Here is a 20,864-nt window from a genome sequence, read left to right as displayed (position 1 = left end):
CAATGTTGAACACGCCAGATGCATACTACAATCAATAATCATGAACAATTGTGAAATAAAATGGTTACAATAGTCAAATAATAATTGGAAATGATTAATACGAATAGTGATAAACGATAATCAAATAGGAAAAGGGCATCCTTTTATTGTAATACTATGAAAATTATATTACTCATTGGTCTTATAAGCAAAAAAATTTTCCATCCAAATCTGAACTCCCAATAATTGAGATAATTCAACAAAATCCAGCTGTTAATTATTATGGAAAGGAAAAACCTTTATATATAAATAATAATAATAATAAAAGAGCATGAATTTAAGAAAATGATTAAAAGAAATAAATTGGCTTAAATGCAATTAAAAACATAAATGTGATAAAAAGGAAAAAATAAGCATTAGTCTATTTTGGGTGGAATTAAGATTGATCAGTTTTTAATTAACATGAAGCCTAATTCATCGACAAGGTATTTGGAATGCGGAAAAGTAAGCTGTCTAACTGGCTCTCTTAAATGCAATAGTGTTTTTCCTAATGTTACCTTACCTTACCAATTGACTGCCCTCCACTCGGCTCCTTTTTGGTATAAGCAAACCAAGGATTCCACTCCTGTTGTTTGTTTCTTAGAGGGGATTAAACTCACAAGTCTTCTTTTTAAAAATTAGTCGCAAGAGAGGATTGGAAAAGTTTGCAAATACGGGGACCATTTCGTGTTAACTGAATCTAGCTCCTCTTTAAACAAATATATATCTTTATACCGTGACAAATATACTCAAGTTAACCTCTAAAATCAGTTCAGTGCCCAGCTGTGATAGTGATACTGCCAGCTCTAAGAAAAAGTTCGTTTTAGAGCCATAAGTTGAGTAGAACTTAAATTGGACTAAGCAAATGAGTGACTGAAGTTTTTTATGTAGACATTGAAAGAACAAAAAAATAGCATGTGTGTTAGTTTTCCTTTATGTTTTTTACGAAATATAATTTTACCGTAATGATTTAAAACCCCTTGACAATATGAGAGTGCTGACTCTTTTTTTTTTTTTATCCCCAAATGAGAGCTGTCAAACTGTCACAATAAAGTATATACTTTGGCTGGCTGGTTGTACTTGTGAAGGGCCAGAGGTCAGAGGTTGTTGGTCGGCAGGCGGCTCTAACTCTGGTCTCCCACAGACTGCTGGTCAGACGGACAGCGCTCAGGACAGCCAGCTGAAAAGACAGCAGGCAAGTGACGGCAACTCGCCCAGCTCGAGTGTCCTTTTCCCCGCAGCACTGACTCATATAACAGAAGAGCAACGTAAACGGACGTGGCAACCAAGGCATCAGAAACATAAATGTTTTGCACACTACTGTACTGTACTTGCTGTTCTCTAACAACGAACTGAATGGCAAAGTTCACAATAGGTGTTTGACCTATAAATCGACCACAAAATTTCCAAACATGTCCACAGGCTTTCTGTGACTCTTCCAGTCCCTCTGTATCGCTGTTCATATCATCATCTTTATTATACATGGCGATTGTTTACAATTTTGTATATTTGTATCCTCTCGGTCAGTTTCAATTCCAATGCAGTCAAAGTGAGAAAACAAAATGCAATATGAGTTGGTAATAACAAAAAAAACACCACAAACTGGCGATTTAAGTGGAATTGTTGTCTAATGAATGTTGTATGCATAGTTTACATGTATACAGAAAGTAGACAAGGTTAATATTTTGTTTTTTAATTATATCATGGCCAGCCACACAGGACGCGGATGAACTATGGAGCTGGAAGCACACAGCAATTAAATACTTTGCTTGGCCTTCATGCTCCTTTTTGCTTTTAGACCACCAGTGAGAAAGAGGACAACCGCATGAAAAATGTTCCCGTCCCCGTCTACTGTCGGCCCCTGGTTGAGAAAGACCCCAACAGAAAGGTAAATTATTCGGTTGTTTTTTTTCCTAATAAACTAGACCCAGATGGAATTTAATCACTGCACTTTGATTCTTTGACCATCAATCAAACTATTGCTGTTACATTTATCTGGCTAAAATAGTATTGCACAAAAGAGCAGAACTGATAAAAAGATGCGTGTCAAGGCCAAAGTAAATTTGAAATTAAACTATCAACATAAAAAAAATAAATGATGATATAATCCAAAATCTGATCTTCCTTCGGGGAGGCTGGACAGCTGTGATGATGCTTTAGAATACGACAATTACAGTATTTTGACTTTTTCGAGTTACTAATTTCCATTTGTCAATCTGTTTTTTTTTTTTTCTTTCACGTACTAGTTCAGAGTGAATCATCTAAGATGTTTGACCTCGATTTTTCATCTTGACTGGTTATGAGCTCTTATTTGTGCCCGCCTCAGCTGTGGTGTGCCGCCGGAGTGGACCTGACAGGCTGGAGAGCCAGCAGCCAAGAGTCGGAACCATTAAAAGCGGTCACCAGCGGAAGCGACCCTCTGCAAGCAGAGGAGAATGAAGGAGGCAAAAAGAGCAATCACAACTCTCCTGAGAAGAGGAAGGTGAGCCTGCCGCTGATCATTGCCTATCAGTTCCTTCTAGTAGTGGAAAATGATTATAGAAGATTTAAGTTGTTTTTCCAAGTGTATTTACTTAACTTGGGTATTTATTTTTCAGATAAATTTGTATTCCCTACATTTGAAAACTGTGGTTTTTACTTTGTCAAAAATGGCCTGTTACTTTTTTCAAACTCTGACGGGCCCTCAGAGTGACCATGACGTAAATGTAAAATAATAAATAAAGAGCTGTTCTGATGACAATGCTTTAACAGTAGCTCTTTCTTATATTTTTCCCCCAATTTTTTTCAAACGTTATGGTAAAAGAGGGTCTCAAAATGCCTGGCAGTGAAGAAGTTAAGTAGAGAATGCATACTATTGCCACCTGCCGTTGCTCCTCTAACACTCCTCTCTTCCTCCAGTCCAAGGAGCTTCAGGAAACGGACACCATGAGCAGCCGTGTTTGGATCCTCACCAGCACCCATTCCGCCAGCAAGGTGGTGATCATCGACGCCAACCAGCCGGGCTCTCTCGTGGACCAGTTCAACGTCTGCAATGCTCACGTTCTTTGCATCTCCAGTGTGCCAGGTGAGGATGGCACCTTCCGCCAAATTCCTCTGACACAAAGCTCAGAGACTTCTTAACTTCTTCCATGGCCTCTCCCAACTTCTTCGTTGCCATGCTGTCTGCCGATCACAAAAAAAAAAAAAAAAAGAAAAAATACCTTTAGAAAATGCAAAGGAAAAGAGACTCCAGAGGTAATTCAGTTTTACTGGTTGTCAAGCACATTTCCTGAAAAGTGCTCAAATCTTAAAAAATAGCAGAAATAATCCTGCAGATTGAAGCTTTACTTTCTTGCAAAATTAAACGCCTTTCCAAGGAGCTGGGATGTCAAATTCTGTCCATGATATTTACAATACAATACAATACAATTTTATTTGTACAGCGCATTTCACAACAGTTAGGGCTGCCCGTAACAAAGCACTTTACATACAAACAACAACATCGCCATAATATTTGACAGATTGGGAGCCATCTTCAATTCTTTTCAACTCTTTTTAAACTCTTTTTAAACTCTTTTCGTGTGTGGGAGCGGGTCGATTGCAGCGTGACCCTCCCCCGGCCGTCATCTGGGCTGCTTCCACCGCAAAGGTGCATGCTGCCACTGTTTCCGCATTTGCATCTTAGGAGGCGGCCAGTTTGTCACTTCTGTCAACTGAAAATTACATCTGCTCAGGGCTCAGGTAACGACCAATCACGGCTCAGCTTCAGAAACCAGGTCAGCCATTGTGATGTCATTTTCAGTTGAAAGAACTGAACTTTTAACATTTTAACCCGGCTGAAGCGAAGCTAGACTTACCAATGATTTGTAAACTCACCAACCACTTATTTGAACTATTGTTCACTTATTATTTATTATTTGATGCCTGTTTGCTGCCGCTGAACAACAAATCTAACCAGAGTTTTTATAAACATTAAATTACTCCTCAACCTTCCATAGTCATTGTTGGTACTTCTGTTAATTGGCACTTTATTATTTTATAATTAAAAAATATATTTTTCTTAATTTTCTTTTAATCGCTCTCCTGGATGAACTTCACTCGTTTGTCATTTCTTTTGTTAATTTGTCTTTAACAATTTCTGTTTATTATACCGGATGCCCTAATTGTCATAACCCATTTCTTTGTTTTATGATTTGACGATCAAGCGGCAGCCAAGCAAAGGCAGAAACATGTACCACTACATCTCTAGTATACAAATCTTGATAAAAATCTATTTAGGATTACATTTTTTTTTTTAAGTATAAAATTGTTTTCTTTTTTATACTTTTTTTAAAAGTATTTTTTTTATACTTTTTTTAAAAGTATAAAAAAAAAAATGTAATTGTCCTTATACTTTTAAAAAGTATTAAAAAAAAATTGTTAGCACTTCGCACCATATCTCAAAAGTATTCTCCCTCTTTAGCACATGAACACAAAGTGATTAATAGGGAAGTCAAGTTTAAAATGTCTTGTTAAAAATGTTCTATGTGCCCCCACTAGCGCTCAGGTAATGACCGTCACGGCTCACCTGTTTTCTGGATTTGCTCATGTGACATTCGCAAGCTGAGCCCCGAGGCACTGCGATGTCTTTTTCAGTCGGCAGCAAGTGGCAAAATGGCCGCCCCTGAGATGGATAAAAACGGGTTGGAATTTGTTGCTTAATTCATAAATGCAATATTAATCAGAATACCATGTTTGGACGAGTGGTTTGAAAAGAACATTTTGGACTTGACTTTCTCTTTAAATGTTTTCTTTGTGTGTACACAGCTGCCAGTGAGAGTGACTATCCAGCTGGTGAGATCGTCTTGGATCCAGGTGATGGTGGTGCAGGGGGAGGCGAGGATGGCGGCAGCGTGGAGGGTATGTTGGCTGGTATCACGCTAGTGGGTTGCGCCACTAACTGCAGTGTTGCCCGTAGCAACTGCTCCTCACGCACTGACACTCCCATAATGGACAAAGGACAAGGTGGGCACCTCCCGAAAACTCCTGCATCTTTGTATTAAGCGCAGAGAGGTGAGACAGTGTCAGCTCTACCAGGCGTCAGGTTAATTTTGAATGATGTTGTGCTTTAGCCCCCGCCGCTCCCCCCACAAGCAACAAGATTCTCCCAGCACAGTCTGCTGAGGAGGCCACAGAGGCCACCGAAGTTCCAGAGTCAACGTCCAGTCACACACAACTCAGGTCCGCACCTTCAGGGCCGTTCATGGAGCACGTCTTCACCGATCCGCCGCCTCGTTCAGCAGATGCCTCTGACAGGTGGAATCAAAGTGTGAACATGCGGAGACAGTTAAAAAGAGACAGAAGTTAGCATGCGCGTTGTCCACACAGGGCCGCTGGTCAGTCCAAAGAAGAAACGACAGTACCTCCAGAGATTGAAGATGCTGGTGAAGAAGCCAAGAATTACACCAGCATGGCACCCACCATGTGGCTCGGGGCCCAGAACGGCTGGTAAGGGTGCACCTGTTGCATGCTGTATAGCAACGCAGGGCATTTCATGCCAATTATGGAGCTAGAGGGGGGGGCCGCAGGGGCACTGGCCCACTCTGAAATACGCTTGGACCCCCCCCCCAGTTAACAGATATTGACTTTTGGTATTTTGGTATTTGTTTTTTCCACATTTCCCCTGGTCCTGGCAGTGAATGATTTTTTTATCAGACTTTTCTGAAATTTTTGGGTGTTTCTAAAAAAAATAAAAATAAAAAAAAACGTTTTTATTGTGTGGACCTCTTGAGATATCCTTGGCCGACCAAGAAAAAAAATGCTAGCTCTACCAGTGCATGCCATGCTTCTAGCGAATTACATATTGTAATCAAAGCTCGCCCAGAGACTAATTTCATTTTACTGATTTATCATGCTTCAAACATGACAAGCATTTCAGTTTGTATGACTCTTTTCTGTCACCCTCCAGGCTTTATGTCCACTCAGCGGTTGGCAACTGGAAAAATTGCCTCCACTCCATCAAACTCAAAGACTCTGTGCTCAGCCTGGTGTAAGAGCAACATCATTTCGTGTTTGGTAGTTTAAGGACATCTCTCTTTTGTTGTTGTTGTTGTTCCCAGTGAGATTGAGTTTCTCCAATGGTGTGCTTTCTCGCCACTGCAGGCACGTGAAGGGTCGTGTGCTGGTGGCCCTTGCTGACGGGACCCTCGCCATATTCCACAGATCAGAAGGTAATGCTTAATTTTATGATTCATCTCAATCCTAATAGATTGTTAAATCACCAAATTCTGTTTTAAAGTGGAAATCAACCCAAACATGTTTTTTTCAAGAATATGTTCCCAGCAGGCCCACTAGTTGAAACACGGCATTCTGATTAATATTGCGTTTCTGGTCTATGAGTTAAGCAGCGAAATCCACACGTTTTTAGCCATCTCAGGGGGCGGCCATTTTGTCATTTCCGTCGACTGAAAATGACATCACAACTACCCAGTGCTCCGGTAATGACCAATCACGGCTCAGCTTCAGAAAACGGGTCAGCCCCCAGAAATGGCTAAAAACGAGTGGATTAACACTTATTCCACAAACGTAATAGTTATCAGAATGCCTTTTTTCAACTAGTGGGCTTGCACAGAACATATTCTTGAAAAAAATATGTTAGGGCTGACTTCCCTTTTAAGCACAATACTTTATTGTAATTACAGTATGAATGATTAGGTGAAAGTTTACTTTGTTTTTTTGATAGCTTTCACAAAGTAAGGCGCTATCAGTGTTGGCCCGTGCATTCGTAACCCTTGGGGATTTACCCAACCTAATCGACATTTTAATACCACCACTATCATTTCACAATTATATAAACCATCAATACTATACAAAAACACAACGTAACATCACAGCTACATCAACAGCTAATGTACTTTAAGTAACATTGGCAGCTCTACTAAATCATGTTTCGATGACATGGTAACTTTCAGAAGCACGTACTGGAAGCAGGACAACTGCCTGGCATGCTACGAAATAAAAATAGACTGATGGGATTCGATGAATGCAATTTCACGAAACAAACATTAGAATTTCAGTTAATACTAGGTTCGTACCGATAAATACTGTATCGGTCAGTGCTTCTGATAATCCTTCACTGCTGGCCCTGAACTCACCACTGAATGCTATGATTGAGTTTGCCGTCTTCATGCAGACGGCCAATGGGATTTGTCCAACTACCACCTCATGGACCTGGGCCGACCTCATCATTCCATCCGCTGCATGGCCGTCGTGCACGATAAAGTCTGGTGCGGCTACAAGAACAAGATCCACGTCATTCAGCCGAAAAGCATGCAGATCGAGGCGAGTCTCGTCTTTTCCCTTCCTCGTCTCGCGTAAAACAGTGTTCATGTCCTGTCGGGTGGTGTGCGCCACGTCAGGTGAAGTGATGGTACAATTGGTTAATGCAATGGGCTAAAGACTAGGAAAGAAATTACAATTGGCTTAACTGTACAATTCCAAAATTGGACACCAGAGTTCGCCAGTGAAGGCCAGGCCTTAAGTAGAGTATAAAAAGTTGCCAGGTTCAATGCAACAATATAAATAAGAGTGTGATATTGATTTCATCAAGATTACATTGCAGATCATGACAAATTGCTATTAAGGAAATTTAGCCCATGTGTATTATCACTCTCAGAAATATCACACGTGTAAAGAAATGTAACCAATGTTATACATGTTGTCGACTTGAGAGATTGAATGAGACAATATTTGTATTAACCTTATTTCATTATATTTTACTGCTTGAGCATAAGGAAATAATAGGTACTTTGTAAAGTCTAAGTTGGTGAACTGTAAAACAATCCTTGTATAGACTTGTTCTCGGATCAGAACTTGCCCAGGCTTGCACCACCGTTGCAATGCCTTAAAGCGGAAATCAACCCAAACATATTTTTTTCAAGAATATGTTCCCAACAGTCCCCACTAGTTGAAACACGGCATTCTGATTAATACTGCGTTTGTGGAATAAGAGTTCAGCAGCAAAATCCACCCCTTTTTAGCTATCTCAGGGGGCGGCCATTTTGTCATTTCTGTCGACTGAAAATGACATCACAACTGCTCAGGTAACGACCAATCACGGCTCAGCTGTTTTCTGAAGCTGAGCCGTGATTGGTCGTTACCTGAGCCATGAGCAGTTGTGATGCCATTTTCAGTCGACAGAAGTGACAAAATGGCCGCCCCCAGAGATGGCTGAAAACGAACGGATTAACTCTTATTCCACAAACGCAATATTTGTCAGAATGCCTTGTTTCAAATAGTGGGCTTGCATAGAACATATTCTTGAAAAAAATATGTTTGGGTTGACTTTCCGCTTTAACGGATGGCCAGCAACTCGATGTGGTAAAGCCTTTTTCTGGCAGTCGAAGCACAACGTTACAATAATTTAGCGGAACTTGAAGTAAGAAGATGATGACTGGTGGCGAAAATTCTAAAACCGCAGATACCACAAGGTTGCGGCTTTCCATTTGTTCATGATGACATTGCTGAAAAGACGATCTTGAAGCATATATTGCTTTTTGTTAGCTGTCGCGCGTGAGGTCAGTAATGTGGAGACGCTCTTGATAGAGGAAGAATTTTTGCCTTTTTCTGCTTTGCGCTTTTTGCTCAGCTGAAAGGATCTCCTCTTCATCCTTTGCACACATCTAAATTGTAGCTATGATAAGGTACAATGGTCCCGATGGTCCCTCGGATAAGCGCAATCTGACAGTCCCCTCTTCCTCCTCCGACAGAAGTCCTTCGACGCCCACCCACGTAGGGAGAGCCAGGTGCGCCAGCTGGCTTGGATCGGCGACGGCGTATGGGTGTCGATCCGGCTGGACTCCACATTGCGCCTTTACCACGCCCACACGCACCAACACCTGCAGGATGTGGACATCGAGCCCTACGTCAGCAAGATGCTTGGTCAGAGGACGCCTTCTGTAGAGACTCATGGATGGGTGGCTAGATAGCTAATAGCTAGCTAGATACTTAGTTAGTTAGTTAGTCACATTCTGCCTGACTACCGTCTTGTGTTTCACAGGCACCGGAAAGCTGGGCTTCTCATTCGTACGCATCACAGCTCTCCTGATTGGTGGAAATCGCCTGTGGGTGGGGACTGGAAATGGTGTGATCATTTCCATCCCACTAACAGAGAGTGAGTGTCAGTCACACACAGCTGTCGGGCGTTTTTTGCATCAAACGTGCAGAATGAATTGACTGAGAACAAATAGTAAGCATCACAGCAGTTGTTCACATTTTTGGGGCCTTACAATCTTTGTTTTTGTCATGTGTTTGTTGTGAGTTTAGTGTCTTTACATTGCAGCGCCATCATTTAGCTCCTTAATCTGTTGAGGTTGAGAACATTTTGGGTTGCTTTTGTAAATTCGGGGCCTTTCGGCTTTAGGTTCAGATAACTCATTCACAGCAGAATATTTTGTGTATCAAATCACATTTACGTGACTGGAGCCTATCCCAGTCGACCACCGTGCCGCCCTGAATGGAAACAGTTAATATAAAAATGTTAAATATTTAACATAAAGCCATTTTTTTTCCATTTCATCTTACGTGTCAATCTTAAGGTCCAAATTAAGAAGCGCAAAAAAAAATGGTGCTCATCCAAATGAGGTTTGGCCTTGGTGGCGGATCTATTACTCCTGGAAAAAGAAGTATTGGAAAATAAAATAGTAATCTCTTCCATTGACTTCCTCTTTTCATATGAAAAGGCCATCAGTGTTGTCCCCTGAGTGGCTTCCCCTCTTCCTCAGACACTCTGGGTCCTAACTGTTTCTGCTACTGTTCCTCTACTTTCTCCTCTGCTCTCTTTCCTCCTCCTCCTCCTCTTCCATCTCCTCTTCCCCCTCCTCCTGTAGCGGTGGTCCTTCACCGGGGACAACTCCTGGGTTTGAGGGGTAAGTGGGAGTGCTCCTTCCTCCCGCTACTGGCCCTCCTCTTCACTTGCCTTTGTGTCCCTCGAATAAGCAAAAAAAAAAAAAAAAAAAAGTGACATGCAGTAATCGCAAAATGTTAGGGATAAATGAAAAGATGCACTATAACCTCTTCAGCTGAACTTTGACCTTTTCTAAACTTTTAAACGTCCGTTTGCAACTGATCCGTGTTTCAGTAATCCTTGTCAGAGAACAACAATTTCTTCAAAAGAGTACTGAAACGTTGAACAATTTAACGCACGTTCAAAAATTTTTAGGTCAAATCAACTTCACCCGGGAAAAGGTTCTTGTGCATTTTAGGTTCATCCTGAAATTTCGCCCAAAAGCTCAATATTTCTAACTTTTGTGAGTAGTGTAACTGCAGGGCCCTTTTTATTTGTACTCTTTTTGTTCATAAATGGCTTCGTTGTCCATAATAATTAATTTGATATTTAAAACTGCATCAGCTTTCTAACATGCTAACTAAAAAAGTAGCAAAGGTCAACGCTATTGGCTGCAAACACAGCATGCCAACATTGACCATGTGGCATATTGTAGCATGTTAGCATCCAGGTCCAACAGTGCTAAAGGTCCAATTTCTCTTAAATGTGGTCGATTTGATTTATACTTATACAGAACTTCATGACACTCCCTTGGTTGCTGGTTGCTTTGCATGCTGTTCATCTTTGCCACACTGTGTTGATGACTTCAAAAGTATACAGTATGTTGGTGTGGCTTATTGCATGCAGAAGATGTGCGGAAACCCATCACTCTAATTTGCAACTGGTGTTTTTATTTGACCTTTTTCAGCCTCTTTCCTTAGAGCAAACTTGTACTGCTTGTATATTTGGACTAAATTACCATATTGACATTGGCAAGTTTTTTTTTTTTTGGGGTGGTCCTTTCAGCCAACAAGGTGTCACCGACATCTTCCGGAGGCGTGATCCACGTGTACGGCGACGACGGCTCCGAGAAAAGCAACGGGAGCTTCATCCCCTACTGCTCCATGGCACAGGCGCAGCTCTGTTTCCACGGACACCGCGATGCTGTTAAGTTCTTCGTCACAGTCCCCGGTAGGCCTTGTTGATGCCGAGTCAAATCGCTGTATAGTAAATGTAGGTTTTAATAGGCAAAACGATTTGTGAATCCAAACAAATCCTGGAAGAGTTTGTGCTCAACTTTCCAGCTTTAACTGTACTGTACTGCCGTCGATTAATTTTCTATCCACTTTATGTTTGATATCTTTTTGTGTGTTCAAATATATGTTCAATCCATTTAAAAATGTTTTTTTAATAAGTTGAAGACAAGACTTGTATACTCATAGGATTTGAAGTAAGAAGCAAACAGATTACGTCAATATTTGTGTACCACTTAAGTAAAATTGAAAACATTTGTACAGCACTTTTGTTGAATCTTTCACGACACATTGTGTTCAAGGCAACGTTCTAGCCACGCTGAATGGCAGTGTGCTGGACAGCCCGACAGAGGGTCCGGGCTCCACGGCTCCCCCCGAGACGGAGGCCCAGAGTGTTCAAAATGTGTTGGTGCTGAGCGGCGGAGAGGGTTACATTGACTTCCGCATAGGTGAGTGTTCACTCAGCAAGCTGTGAGCATGCTTACAACTCAAAAGCACTTGCATCTCAAATCGTTTCCCATTGAAATGACTGGAAATGCCATAAATCCGTTCTGCCATAGACCCCCGTCCCCTAAAAAAATGTAATGTGTGTTTTAGCAATCCATAATATTGTGCTTTCTAAAACCATACCGTCATGACATAAAAATAATTTAACAATTAAACAGTTTTTGACACATTCCATCAATCAAATGGTCATAGTGCTTCTCCTGCTGGTGTGCCCCACTTGGCCACCTGGGGGCAAGTACTAGTTGGGCGGACAGACTTTTCATTGAGACACTTTAACTACTCTCAGCTCATCAGTACGCCACTAATATGTCATTCTTCGCAGAGGATAAAGAATATACGACTCTGAGTACTGTTATCTTAATTTATTACTAATCTTATACGAGTCTGACTTTCTATGAATTTGTAGAAAAAAGGCAACTTTTAATTCCTATGGCACTTAGGGGTAAACATGGTATTTAACGTTTATTTGAGAGTCCTTGGAAAAATCTATCCCGGGCTTGTAAGGTATCACTAGACCCAAAGAGTTCAAGAACAACCGTTCTATAGCCCTTGTTCTCATTAGGGTTGCGGGTGAGCTGGAGACAACCCCATCTTGATTTTTGTTTTAGCTTTTTATATTGAATCCATGAAAATCAATGTAGAGAAGTAATTGCACAATCTTAACATGCTGTTTTTGTCTTTTTGTGTGTGGTCCCCAGGGGACGGCGAGGATGATGAGACCGAGGAAGGAGAAAGCGACGACGGCTCCCAGGTGAAACCTGCTTTGTGCAAAGCAGAGCGGAGCCACATCATCGTGTGGCAAGTGTCTTACATACCCGAGTGACTTCTCTAACGCTATCTCCTTCCACTCAAACTCTGTAATGTAAATCCCTGGTCATGTATAAGTTCTCCCTTATAAATCCATCACTGTACAAGCTGTGCATCGCCCCTTGTGCCCCGTCAACGACTAACTTTAATGCCTTGTACGTTCCTAATCTGCCTGCCATGCTTTTACTGTCCCCATCAGGGCATTTGAAATATCATCGTGGGCCTTGTAACTCAGCTTCATAACTACTTTACCTCCCTACGCCTCTTATCTGTCGTGTATTCACTCTTCAAGCACTATCTCCTATATTGTCCCGCATCAGCCCCACGGTTCCTTCCCCTTCCTTTAGTTTGCCAACTGGTGAACAAGAAATCCTTCTCAAAGCAGCTCGACCCCCCCCCCCCCTTCCCCCTTTGTATGTACCAAAAACATTTAAAAAGATTCTGAGACTGAGAGATTACAATTCAAGTAGCCAATAGTTAGATTTCATCCATTACACTTGTAGTAATATTAACAATGAATACATACAAAGTGATTACTAATGGATGGGTTGGATGGTGGAGGCATGTTCACCTCAACCTTAATGTGGAAGTTAACCCAAACTTATTTTTCTCAAGAATATGTTCTATGCAGGCCCACTAGTTGAAACATGCGAATAAGATTAATATGAAATATACGTTTTTAGCTATCTCAGGGGGCGGCCATTTTGTCGCTTCTGTCGACTGAAAATGACATCACAGACCCTCAAGGCTCAGATAACGACCGATCACGTCTCGCCTGTTTTCTGAAGCTGAGCTATGATTGGTTATCCGAGCCCTGGGGGTGGGAGGTTGTGTGATGTCATTTTCAGTCGACAGAAGTGACAAAATGGCCACCCCCGCAGACGGCTAAAAACGGGTGGATTTTGTTGCTTAACTCATATTCCACAAACACAATATTAATCAGAATGCTGTATTTCAAGTAGTGGGCCTGCATAGAACATATTCTTAAAAAAATGTTTGGGTCGACTTCCACTTTAAAGAGATATTTGTCAATAGAAACAGGACCCCTGGTAAACCTGCAGCTGCCTGATGTAAATTTAAGATCTGATGTCATTGCGGTGCTTCAGGTGACATAAAGCAGGTGGATTTGTTGTCACTGTGTGTACAGGTCACTGTAAATGTCTACAAAGCCCATCCTCTTTGGTCAATATGGAAATTCATGCATCGATCTCTGTGTGTATTATAAAATATTAAACATACGTGTGATGATTAACAGCAAAGTTGATGCGTGTCTAAATGCAATACATCACAATGCAAACGCATCAAATGACGAGAAATGAAGAAATATTTTATTCTAGCAACTGCAAGACAAACCAAGCTTGTATCATCATGAACAAAAGTAATCGACTGAGTAGGCTGGATGTTGTAAAATGCCCAAAACAATAATAATTTACAATAATATAGACAATTTTCTAATTCAGCAACGGATATTTTGAGACAAAAAACAAAATTATGGCTGCCAAAGGCAAACACTGGCTTGTAATGTCACTGTTGCTGTTTTAGAAAGCCATGAACAGTCTTTCCTTGACATGCTCGCTTTTCCTTTTCTTACTTTTCTGGTGTGCAAAAGAGAGCAAAATCAGTACAGCTGTCAAACTGATTCAAGTAAACACATTGCACACATCTTATTTGTTCCAATTTAGGTAACTAAGCTCACAGCAAGAATGAGCTCTAGTCATTTTTTAAAAGGAATATTTTAGAGTTAAAGGGAAAGTCAACCCCAAAATTTTCTTTACAAGAATATGTTCTATGCAGGCCCAAAAGTCGAAACACGGCGTTCTAATATTGCGCCTGTGGGTAACGTTATCTCGTTACCTCAGCCCGGAGCAACTGTGAAGTCATATTCACTCGACAGAAGGGACAAAATGGCCGCCCCCTGAAATGGGTTAAAAACGGGTGGATTTCACTGCTTAGCTCATCTTCCACAAACGCAATATTATGTAATCAGAATGCCATGTTTAGACTAGTGAAGGCATAGAGAACATATTTCAAAGATTTTTTGAGGGGGTTGACTTCCACTTAAATGTTTTGTAGGAGCCACGTTTTCATTCAACTTTATAACGTGTGAGTCATTTCTTGTCCCCTATTAGTTATTAATAACAAAGCTGGTGTTCAATGTGTCTTATCTCAAGTCTTTTCTCCTCAAAATTGTAGCTCTAATATAAAAACACATATTTTGGTCAAAAACCTCAAGTACCTCTAAGCGACGGATGCCAAAGCCTGATGACAAAGCTGAAATGCAGAAGCCACATCGTCGTCCTCAATAGATCCAGGGCGTGCTGTTGCGCTCCCACAGCTGGAGCTCGTGCTGCTTGAACCACAGACAGATTTCCTTCTGGGCACTTGGAACAGAGTCGCTGCCATGAATCACGTTCCTGCCAGCGTACAAACACACACATCACCACACTGAATAATCATTGTTTTGATTGGGGTTATTGCTCGGGATGTTTTTTTTCTTCTTTTTTTTATAGATTATCAAGCAGCCTAGATATGGATATTTAACACATGGCTGCAAACAGCAAGTTTACAAAAGCCCCGTCAGTGTTGCTAACTTCACAAATTTTCTAGCCCATTGGGTGACAATTTTTCCAAAAAGCGACAAGCAACTGTAATCCTGTTAAGAACTAGACAACATGAGTGGAATCATTTTCCTATTATGTTCCATAGGACAAGTAAGGAGCCCAGTCGAATGCAATCATAGAATCAATTACACGACACATTACTAATTTTGTGTATTTATGCAATTTATACATGTTAACAACCGATCATGGCTCTCCTTCAGAAAACAGGTGAGCCATGATTGTTTTTTACCAGAGCCCTTAGACACTATGATGTCATTTTCAGTCCACAGCAAGTGACAAAATGGCCGCCCCTGAGATGGACAAAAACGGGTGGATTTTTCTGCTTAACTCATATTCCGCAAATGCAATATGAGTCAGAAGGGCGTGTTTACACTAGTGGAGGCGCATGGAACATATTGTAAAGGAAATTTTAGGGTTGATTTCAGCTTTAAAGGGGCGTGGTCAGAACTGCGCCTGGCCTATGGTACGTTTACTTTAACCCTTTCAACAGAGAATCGGTCAGGAGTACCGTTGTGCCGGGAAAATTATTTAATTGTAAGTGTGAGGGGGCCTGGGCAAGCGAGATCTGATACAAATACTGTGTACCCCACGTAAGTTGAGCATCAGTTGTTCCTACCTTCCCACATCCACGCAGTAGTCTCCACGAATAGTCCCAGGGAGGGACTCAGCCGGGTTGGTCTCGCCCAACATCTTACGTGCTGTCTTGACCACATCAAGACCCTGCCACACCTGAATCAACACACAGACATGTATGCAAGGAGCATTATTACATCTGTTCAAAGTAGAGGCGCACATAGCCACAGCAAGTTGAATTACTGTATGCAAAGAATTCATGAAATTACAGTGGCACGAGCCGCTTTGTTGATGTGCTTGCTTTGTTTAGCAAACAAAAATGTGAGAAAGGAGGAGTGAGATTCAGATTCGCTGCCACTTGAGTGAAGTAATAAAAAAAAAATGGGAGCTATTGTAACACAAGATCATCTCACCATGGCAACCACTGGACCAGACCTCATGTAGTGAATCAGTCCACTGAAGAAAGGCTTGTCCCTCAAATCCCAATAGTGGTCCAGAAGAAGATCCTCTGACACCTGATACACACAAACACTTGGTGTCAAAATTAATAATAAGAAATAAGGCACAACATACTGTAGGTGGTGTTCTCTTCTTATACCTGCATAAGTTTGAGCGCCACCAGTTTGAACCCTTTCCTCTCAAAACGCTGCACAATTACGCCCACCAGTTTCCGTTGCACCGCGTCTGGTTTGATAGCGATAAAAGTGCGCTCGTTCACACCAGTCCAGCCTGGAGAGAAAGCAACCAATAAAACCAAATGTTTGCATTCAGTTTGACCCCCACAAGCAACAGAGGGGAGACTGTGCTATGAAACTGAATATAAATGGTCATATCATCATTCATTGGTGATGCCTAAAAGCAGGTATGCGAGCATGTCGATTCGGCAGCTGATCCAAGCGCCGGAGTCGGATCACGTCTTTTATCGAGTGGCACGGATACCCCTTGCACAATCGTTATTTTTAGGGACATGGGTGATGGAAAGGAATTCCTGTAATCCCCATTTCTGACGTAATTGAGAAAAGCGCTAGATTAGCCTCCATTTCGTTTTGTTCGTTTTCAGAGTTCTGAACGATATATGGCCGCAGTTTAGTCAAAAATAAGAATCTGTAAAATATGGGAATATCTGAAGTAAGAACGTTTGGGACGAAAGCCATCTCATGCGTCCGAGCTTTTATTTTGTTTCAGTGTAACACAAAACGATGTTTATTGCCTTTGTCGTTTTTAAAGCTATCAAACATGAAATCTTAGTTCATGCTTTTTCAGTCTGAATAAATAATTTTATCATGTAACCGTTTTGAATTTTTTTCTCTCTCCTAAAATACCCACTTAAAGGCGACGTTTTAAATGCAGTTACAGATGGGGAGATCATTATTTAGTCCCCTGCTGTATTTGTAAATTTGATCATTTGCAGTTTAGCCATCAGAGGGCACTGCACTTATACATAAACCACGGCAGTCAACACCCTTCCCTTTCCTGTACTGTATTTCACTCCACTCTGCAGCGTCACGCAGAGACTACAAAGCCTTGTTTACATTCACCATGGAAACCGCTAGCCCCAAAATGTCCGCCAGATCCCACAATGCTACGCGTTTCCCAACTAACTTCACCAATGACTCCCCACGGGCTAACCAAACACACAAGTTAGCATTCAGCGCAAATGCCATCACCAGCCGAAAACAAGCACGCGGCAACGAATTAGAAGGTACAAACGACACCGACCTGACTGGAAGATTTGCGAAAACAAAGAGAGAAATAAGCATATCATGGTAGCTGTGGACGAAGTTCACTTTCAGCGAGCAAGACTAGAGTGCACATGCATACTTTTCTTAGGACGTGTGTTCAGAGTCCCGTGTGTTCAGAGTCCTTGCAGCAAAATAAGCACATACGGACTATCTCTTTAAATTTGTCGGTTATTTAGAAACTTAACATGTTAATGGAAAGCACCTCATATTATTTGATGATGCAATTAGAAATACCTTTGTCCTACATGGTAATAATACCCTAACTCGACATGAAATTTTCACTATCTTCCGGGACCTTAGTGTACAGAGTTTAGTTGCGGCAATTTGGACTTTTTCCGCAATTATTTTAAAGACTTATTCCAGAATGTGTTATTCTTCCTCATGTTCGACACACAACACTTTTTCTTTTCTTTTAAGTAAGAGATCATATGCTGTGTAATTTAAAAAATGAGCTGCATCCTATATTTCCACTGAGAATGATAGATGAGATGTTTCTAGGGCACCTTTGGTAAATTCAGTTCGGACATGATTTGGAAAGGTACACACTTGTCTATATAAAAGGTCCCACAGTTGACAGTGTATGTCGGAGAACAAACCTATGTGAGTTTGTTGACTTTTTGTTTTACTAGTGAGGAGAGCACAGCTGGACGCCTCTTCAATAGCATGGTGGCCTGAAAGACAAGGTAACACAAGCATTCCACTTGAAAATGCTCAGCCTGACAAGATGTATGACATTTGGTAGACATGCAAAAGTCTCATGACGCCATGTCCCAAAAGACAGGAAGTCAGCGATTTTAAGGGTCATTTCTGTTCACAGAAATAAGAATCAACACACACGCACACAAATAATTGATTTGGTCTGTTTAATAATTATATATTTTACATAAAACACAGACATTGTGCCATTTTGCAGTCAACATGGCCGTTCTGTTGAACATGCAAGCCTGTGGACAGAAATGAGACAGTTAACGCATGAAAGTGCTTGATTTATTCAGTTTAATTGTGAAGTTTTGTCTACTTACCTTCGGCAAAACGGCACTTTGGTCCAGATGCTGGAAAAGGTTGGAGCAAACGCTTCGTTAGTCATCGTCACATAAAGTTGAAGTGGGGGGAGGGATTGATTGGCTGTTACCTGAGCAACTGTGATAACATTTTCAGCCGACAAGTGGCAAAATGGCCGCCCCAGAGATCGATAAAAACGGGTGTGTTTTGCTGCTTAATTCATATTCCAAAAATGCCATATTAATCTGAATCTCGTGTTTAGACTAGTGGAGTTGCATAGAACATATTGTGAAGAAATTTGGAAGGATGACTTCCCCTTTAAGTCATGGTCGTACCACATAATCATACTGCTGTAATTGGTCTTGAGAGTAAGAAAAAAAAAAAAGTACACAGTACATTTAAATGAATTTTAATAATATATTTAACAAGTAATTTTACACATTAAACAGGTCGGTTCCAGATGATAGAAGCACCATATCGTTCCCGTCCTTCACTTTCACAATTCTGGACATCACACAGCCGTCTCCTGTCTCACCCTCTTCCCTTGGTCCTGACTCCGGAAATAGTCTTTGGTGAGCACCACTTCCCTTTCTAAAGGCAGAAGAGGCTCCTCTGCTAGTACGGTGCCTTCCATTTGCTTGTGTCGCGCCAGCTTCATGGCACGGAGCAACGGAGGGTAAGGGACGTAACGCACCGGAGGATCAGGAAGGGGCACAAATTCCTTGAACTGTTGCTCGATGTGCTTGGGAACGATGCGCCAGTCATGGTACATCACTTTGTCGACTTCTTTGACCTCTTTCTCCATTTTTCCTGACAAATACACAGATTAAGATGAATTATTGTCAATTTAGGGATGATTTGTGATAGGAGTGTTTTAAGTAGGGCCCGACCAATCTGGATTTTTGTAGGCTGACGCCAATTGGGCAGAAAGAAAATTTAAAAATCAGCCGATTATTTAAAAAATACTAATTCACACTAAGTAACATACATATATGTATACTTATAGACATTGCATCTTAATGGGCATATGAAAGGCTGGAGAAGGATGTAATTCACATAGAATAACATTCTGGCAGCCATGCATTAGTCATCATAACACCAAAATGAAATTAGCAAATGTACCAATATTGGTAGCAAGACACCAATAATGCAATCTAAGCATGAATATAATATTATCAACATATATTTTACAGGCAAATGTGAGGATGGCTGAGAATGTCATTTATACTGAGTAATGTTTGGCAAACCAGTCCATTACTTCCTGCCTGGACCTATAGAGCAGCAATTACTGTTTCATGAGAAATTAAGATTATATTGACAAAACTTTGGTAAATATTAAATATCTGCTGGGTTGAGTCTTAGTTTTGAGTTAAGAGCATGTTTAAGGAAGTAAAGGAATTAAATTCTCAAGGCACTGTATTGCTTCACTTGAAAGGGTGCAAAAAAGGACCACTGATGTACAATAAATGAAAGTAACTAATTGTGACTGGCAAATGTTTTCTGGGCATAGTTTAAATTTACGATACTACTGTGGCTTACCTTTATATGTGAGGATGCCCCAGGCTTTTCCATGATCCATGTCCTTTATTTTTTTTAGAAAATGAGTTTGAACAAATATTAGTATTGTAGTCATAAATGGAACTGATCGTGTTGAGGCCATCACTGACAGTCTGCCACAATTGCCTATCAAAACCAAACGAGACTGCTCTTACCTCAGCTGTGTAGTCCACCTTGACTTTGGTGATCTGCCAGTAACTGGGCTCCGTGTGGTCCTCCAGCCACGATTTACGAGTGAACACGCGGCCCACGCCGAACATCCGCATACCGGCCAACAGAGAGAACAGGCGACTCTCGCGGCGGACATCCTGCCAAGCCAGCACGGGCAGCATCTTCCCCGTGTGAGTCCGCGTCATGGTGTCGTAGTCAAGGGCGTACTTCTGCGAGTCCCGCGGTCGGTTTTTCAGCTCCCGGTAGGCGCGGATCTTCCGAGCCATCTCTGCTATGAGACGAAGACGCTTTTTCTTCACCATGGCTCTGTGTGTGAGGACCTGTGAAGGAGATGCCTGACATCAGTGTATGTTGTTAACTCTGCAAAACCATGATGCACTCTCTGTTAATGACTCTCGTGAAGCAATCCCCATCTAAAGTCGCTGGTTGGTTATGGAGCCATGATCAAATCAAATGCAAACGCCGGTAAAAACAAATTACCTGAAGTTTTGTGATAAGAGATACAATTTCAATTGACCTCCGCAAAAATAACACGCGACTTCCGCAGTGTTGGTCCGTCAGTTAAAGGGTCCGTGTGAATTATTTGCAAATGGTTCCTATACTTCTTGACATTCCGGTGTAGCTGACAACTGTCATTCTGTACTTTGCTGCCTCCCTCCCGATACTTGTGGTATTGCGTGCTTATGTAATATTCCAATTTCTTGAGCTCGTGAACTTCTGTTTAGTTTCGCTTTAAATTATGAAAACAACTAAAATAAAACCACAACTTTATCTTTCGATGCTCGAAGTATTTAATTCCAAAAAACGAAGTTCTTTTTCTCACTTACATAAT

The 20,864-nt window shown here is 41.3% G+C and overlaps 3 protein-coding genes and 1 long non-coding RNA gene across 15 annotated transcripts in view; 2 read left to right on the top strand and 2 right to left on the bottom strand.

Annotated features, from left to right (window-relative positions):
• mapk8ip3 (mitogen-activated protein kinase 8 interacting protein 3) overlaps positions 1 to 13,625 on the top strand; it is a 30,483-nt gene extending 16,858 nt beyond the window's left edge. For 9 of the 10 annotated variants that reach the window (XM_086054639.1, XM_086054637.1, XM_086054646.1 and 6 more), the window contains 16 exons: positions 1,163 to 1,213; positions 1,817 to 1,906; positions 2,345 to 2,500; positions 2,917 to 3,082; positions 4,804 to 5,001; positions 5,109 to 5,292; positions 5,365 to 5,484; positions 5,945 to 6,025; positions 6,139 to 6,206; positions 7,169 to 7,317; positions 8,745 to 8,916; positions 9,035 to 9,148; positions 9,864 to 9,902; positions 10,826 to 10,990; positions 11,355 to 11,501; positions 12,258 to 13,625. In XM_086054639.1, coding sequence (XP_085910765.1) covers positions 1,163 to 1,213; positions 1,817 to 1,906; positions 2,345 to 2,500; positions 2,917 to 3,082; positions 4,804 to 5,001; positions 5,109 to 5,292; positions 5,365 to 5,484; positions 5,945 to 6,025; positions 6,139 to 6,206; positions 7,169 to 7,317; positions 8,745 to 8,916; positions 9,035 to 9,148; positions 9,864 to 9,902; positions 10,826 to 10,990; positions 11,355 to 11,501; positions 12,258 to 12,382 — 2,025 coding nt within the window. In that variant the 3' untranslated portion in view covers positions 12,383 to 13,625. The remainder of the gene's footprint in view (positions 1 to 1,162; positions 1,214 to 1,816; positions 1,907 to 2,344; positions 2,501 to 2,916; positions 3,083 to 4,803; positions 5,002 to 5,108; positions 5,293 to 5,364; positions 5,485 to 5,944; positions 6,026 to 6,138; positions 6,207 to 7,168; positions 7,318 to 8,744; positions 8,917 to 9,034; positions 9,149 to 9,863; positions 9,903 to 10,825; positions 10,991 to 11,354; positions 11,502 to 12,257) is intronic. The other variant, XM_086054641.1, reaches the window with a different exon arrangement.
• Positions 9,940 to 17,409, bottom strand: nme3 (NME/NM23 nucleoside diphosphate kinase 3). 3 transcript variants are annotated; one of them, XR_015089973.1, is made up of 6 exons: positions 17,280 to 17,409; positions 16,159 to 16,289; positions 15,974 to 16,075; positions 15,604 to 15,716; positions 14,603 to 14,780; positions 9,940 to 9,962 (listed from the first exon to the last, which is right to left on the bottom strand). XR_015089973.1 is itself a non-coding variant. In XM_086054653.1 (5 exons), the coding sequence occupies exons 1-5, from the start codon at positions 17,323 to 17,325 to the stop codon at positions 14,666 to 14,668; spliced, it is 507 nt and encodes a 168-aa protein (XP_085910779.1). In that variant the 5' UTR covers positions 17,326 to 17,409; the 3' UTR covers positions 13,673 to 14,665. The 3 variants fall into 3 exon arrangements, 1 of the variants encoding a protein (XP_085910779.1); XR_015089972.1 differs by lacking the exon at positions 9,940 to 9,962 and adding an exon at positions 13,673 to 13,961; XM_086054653.1 differs by lacking the exon at positions 9,940 to 9,962 and having other exon boundaries at positions 13,673 to 14,780.
• On the top strand, positions 17,127 to 19,785 carry LOC147134734 (uncharacterized). The gene is made up of 3 exons (XR_015089974.1): positions 17,127 to 17,262; positions 17,932 to 17,985; positions 18,754 to 19,785. It is a non-coding gene; the product is annotated as an uncharacterized LOC147134734 (long non-coding RNA).
• Positions 18,698 to 20,656, bottom strand: mrps34 (mitochondrial ribosomal protein S34). The gene is made up of 4 exons (XM_086054652.1): positions 20,513 to 20,656; positions 20,017 to 20,352; positions 19,844 to 19,886; positions 18,698 to 19,114 (listed from the first exon to the last, which is right to left on the bottom strand). Exons 2-4 carry the CDS (start codon positions 20,332 to 20,334, stop codon positions 18,816 to 18,818), a joined length of 660 nt encoding a protein of 219 aa, XP_085910778.1. The 5' UTR covers positions 20,335 to 20,352; positions 20,513 to 20,656; the 3' UTR covers positions 18,698 to 18,815.
• Between the last annotated feature and the right edge of the window lie 208 nt (positions 20,657 to 20,864).

Source organism: Filicampus tigris, chromosome 16 (assembly GCF_054856515.1).
Source record: "Filicampus tigris isolate MCC_2025a chromosome 16, RoL_Ftig_1.0, whole genome shotgun sequence".
Classification (NCBI taxonomy): domain Eukaryota; kingdom Metazoa; phylum Chordata; class Actinopteri; order Syngnathiformes; family Syngnathidae; genus Filicampus; species Filicampus tigris.
The sequence above is the reverse complement of the archived record's forward strand: the minus strand, read 5'-3'. Positions and strand labels throughout refer to the sequence as shown.

Coding starts and splice junctions, on each gene's coding strand:
- nme3 (XM_086054653.1), bottom strand. CDS start 17,325: ATGATATGCTTATTTCTCTCTTTGTTTTCGCAAATCTTCCAGTCAG. Junction 15,717..15,973: donor CTGGTCCAGTGGTTGCCATG/GTGAGATGATCT, acceptor GTGTTGATTCAG/GTGTGGCAGGGTCTTGATGT. Junction 14,781..15,603: donor TACTGCGTGGATGTGGGAAG/GTAGGAACAACT, acceptor GTACGCTGGCAG/GAACGTGATTCATGGCAGCG.
- mrps34 (XM_086054652.1), bottom strand. CDS start 20,334: ATGGTGAAGAAAAAGCGTCTTCGTCTCATAGCAGAGATGGCTCGGAAG. Junction 19,887..20,016: donor AGGTGGACTACACAGCTGAG/GTAAGAGCAGTC, acceptor AAAAAAATAAAG/GACATGGATCATGGAAAAGC. Junction 19,115..19,843: donor GGGCATCCTCACATATAAAG/GTAAGCCACAGT, acceptor TGTATTTGTCAG/GAAAAATGGAGAAAGAGGTC.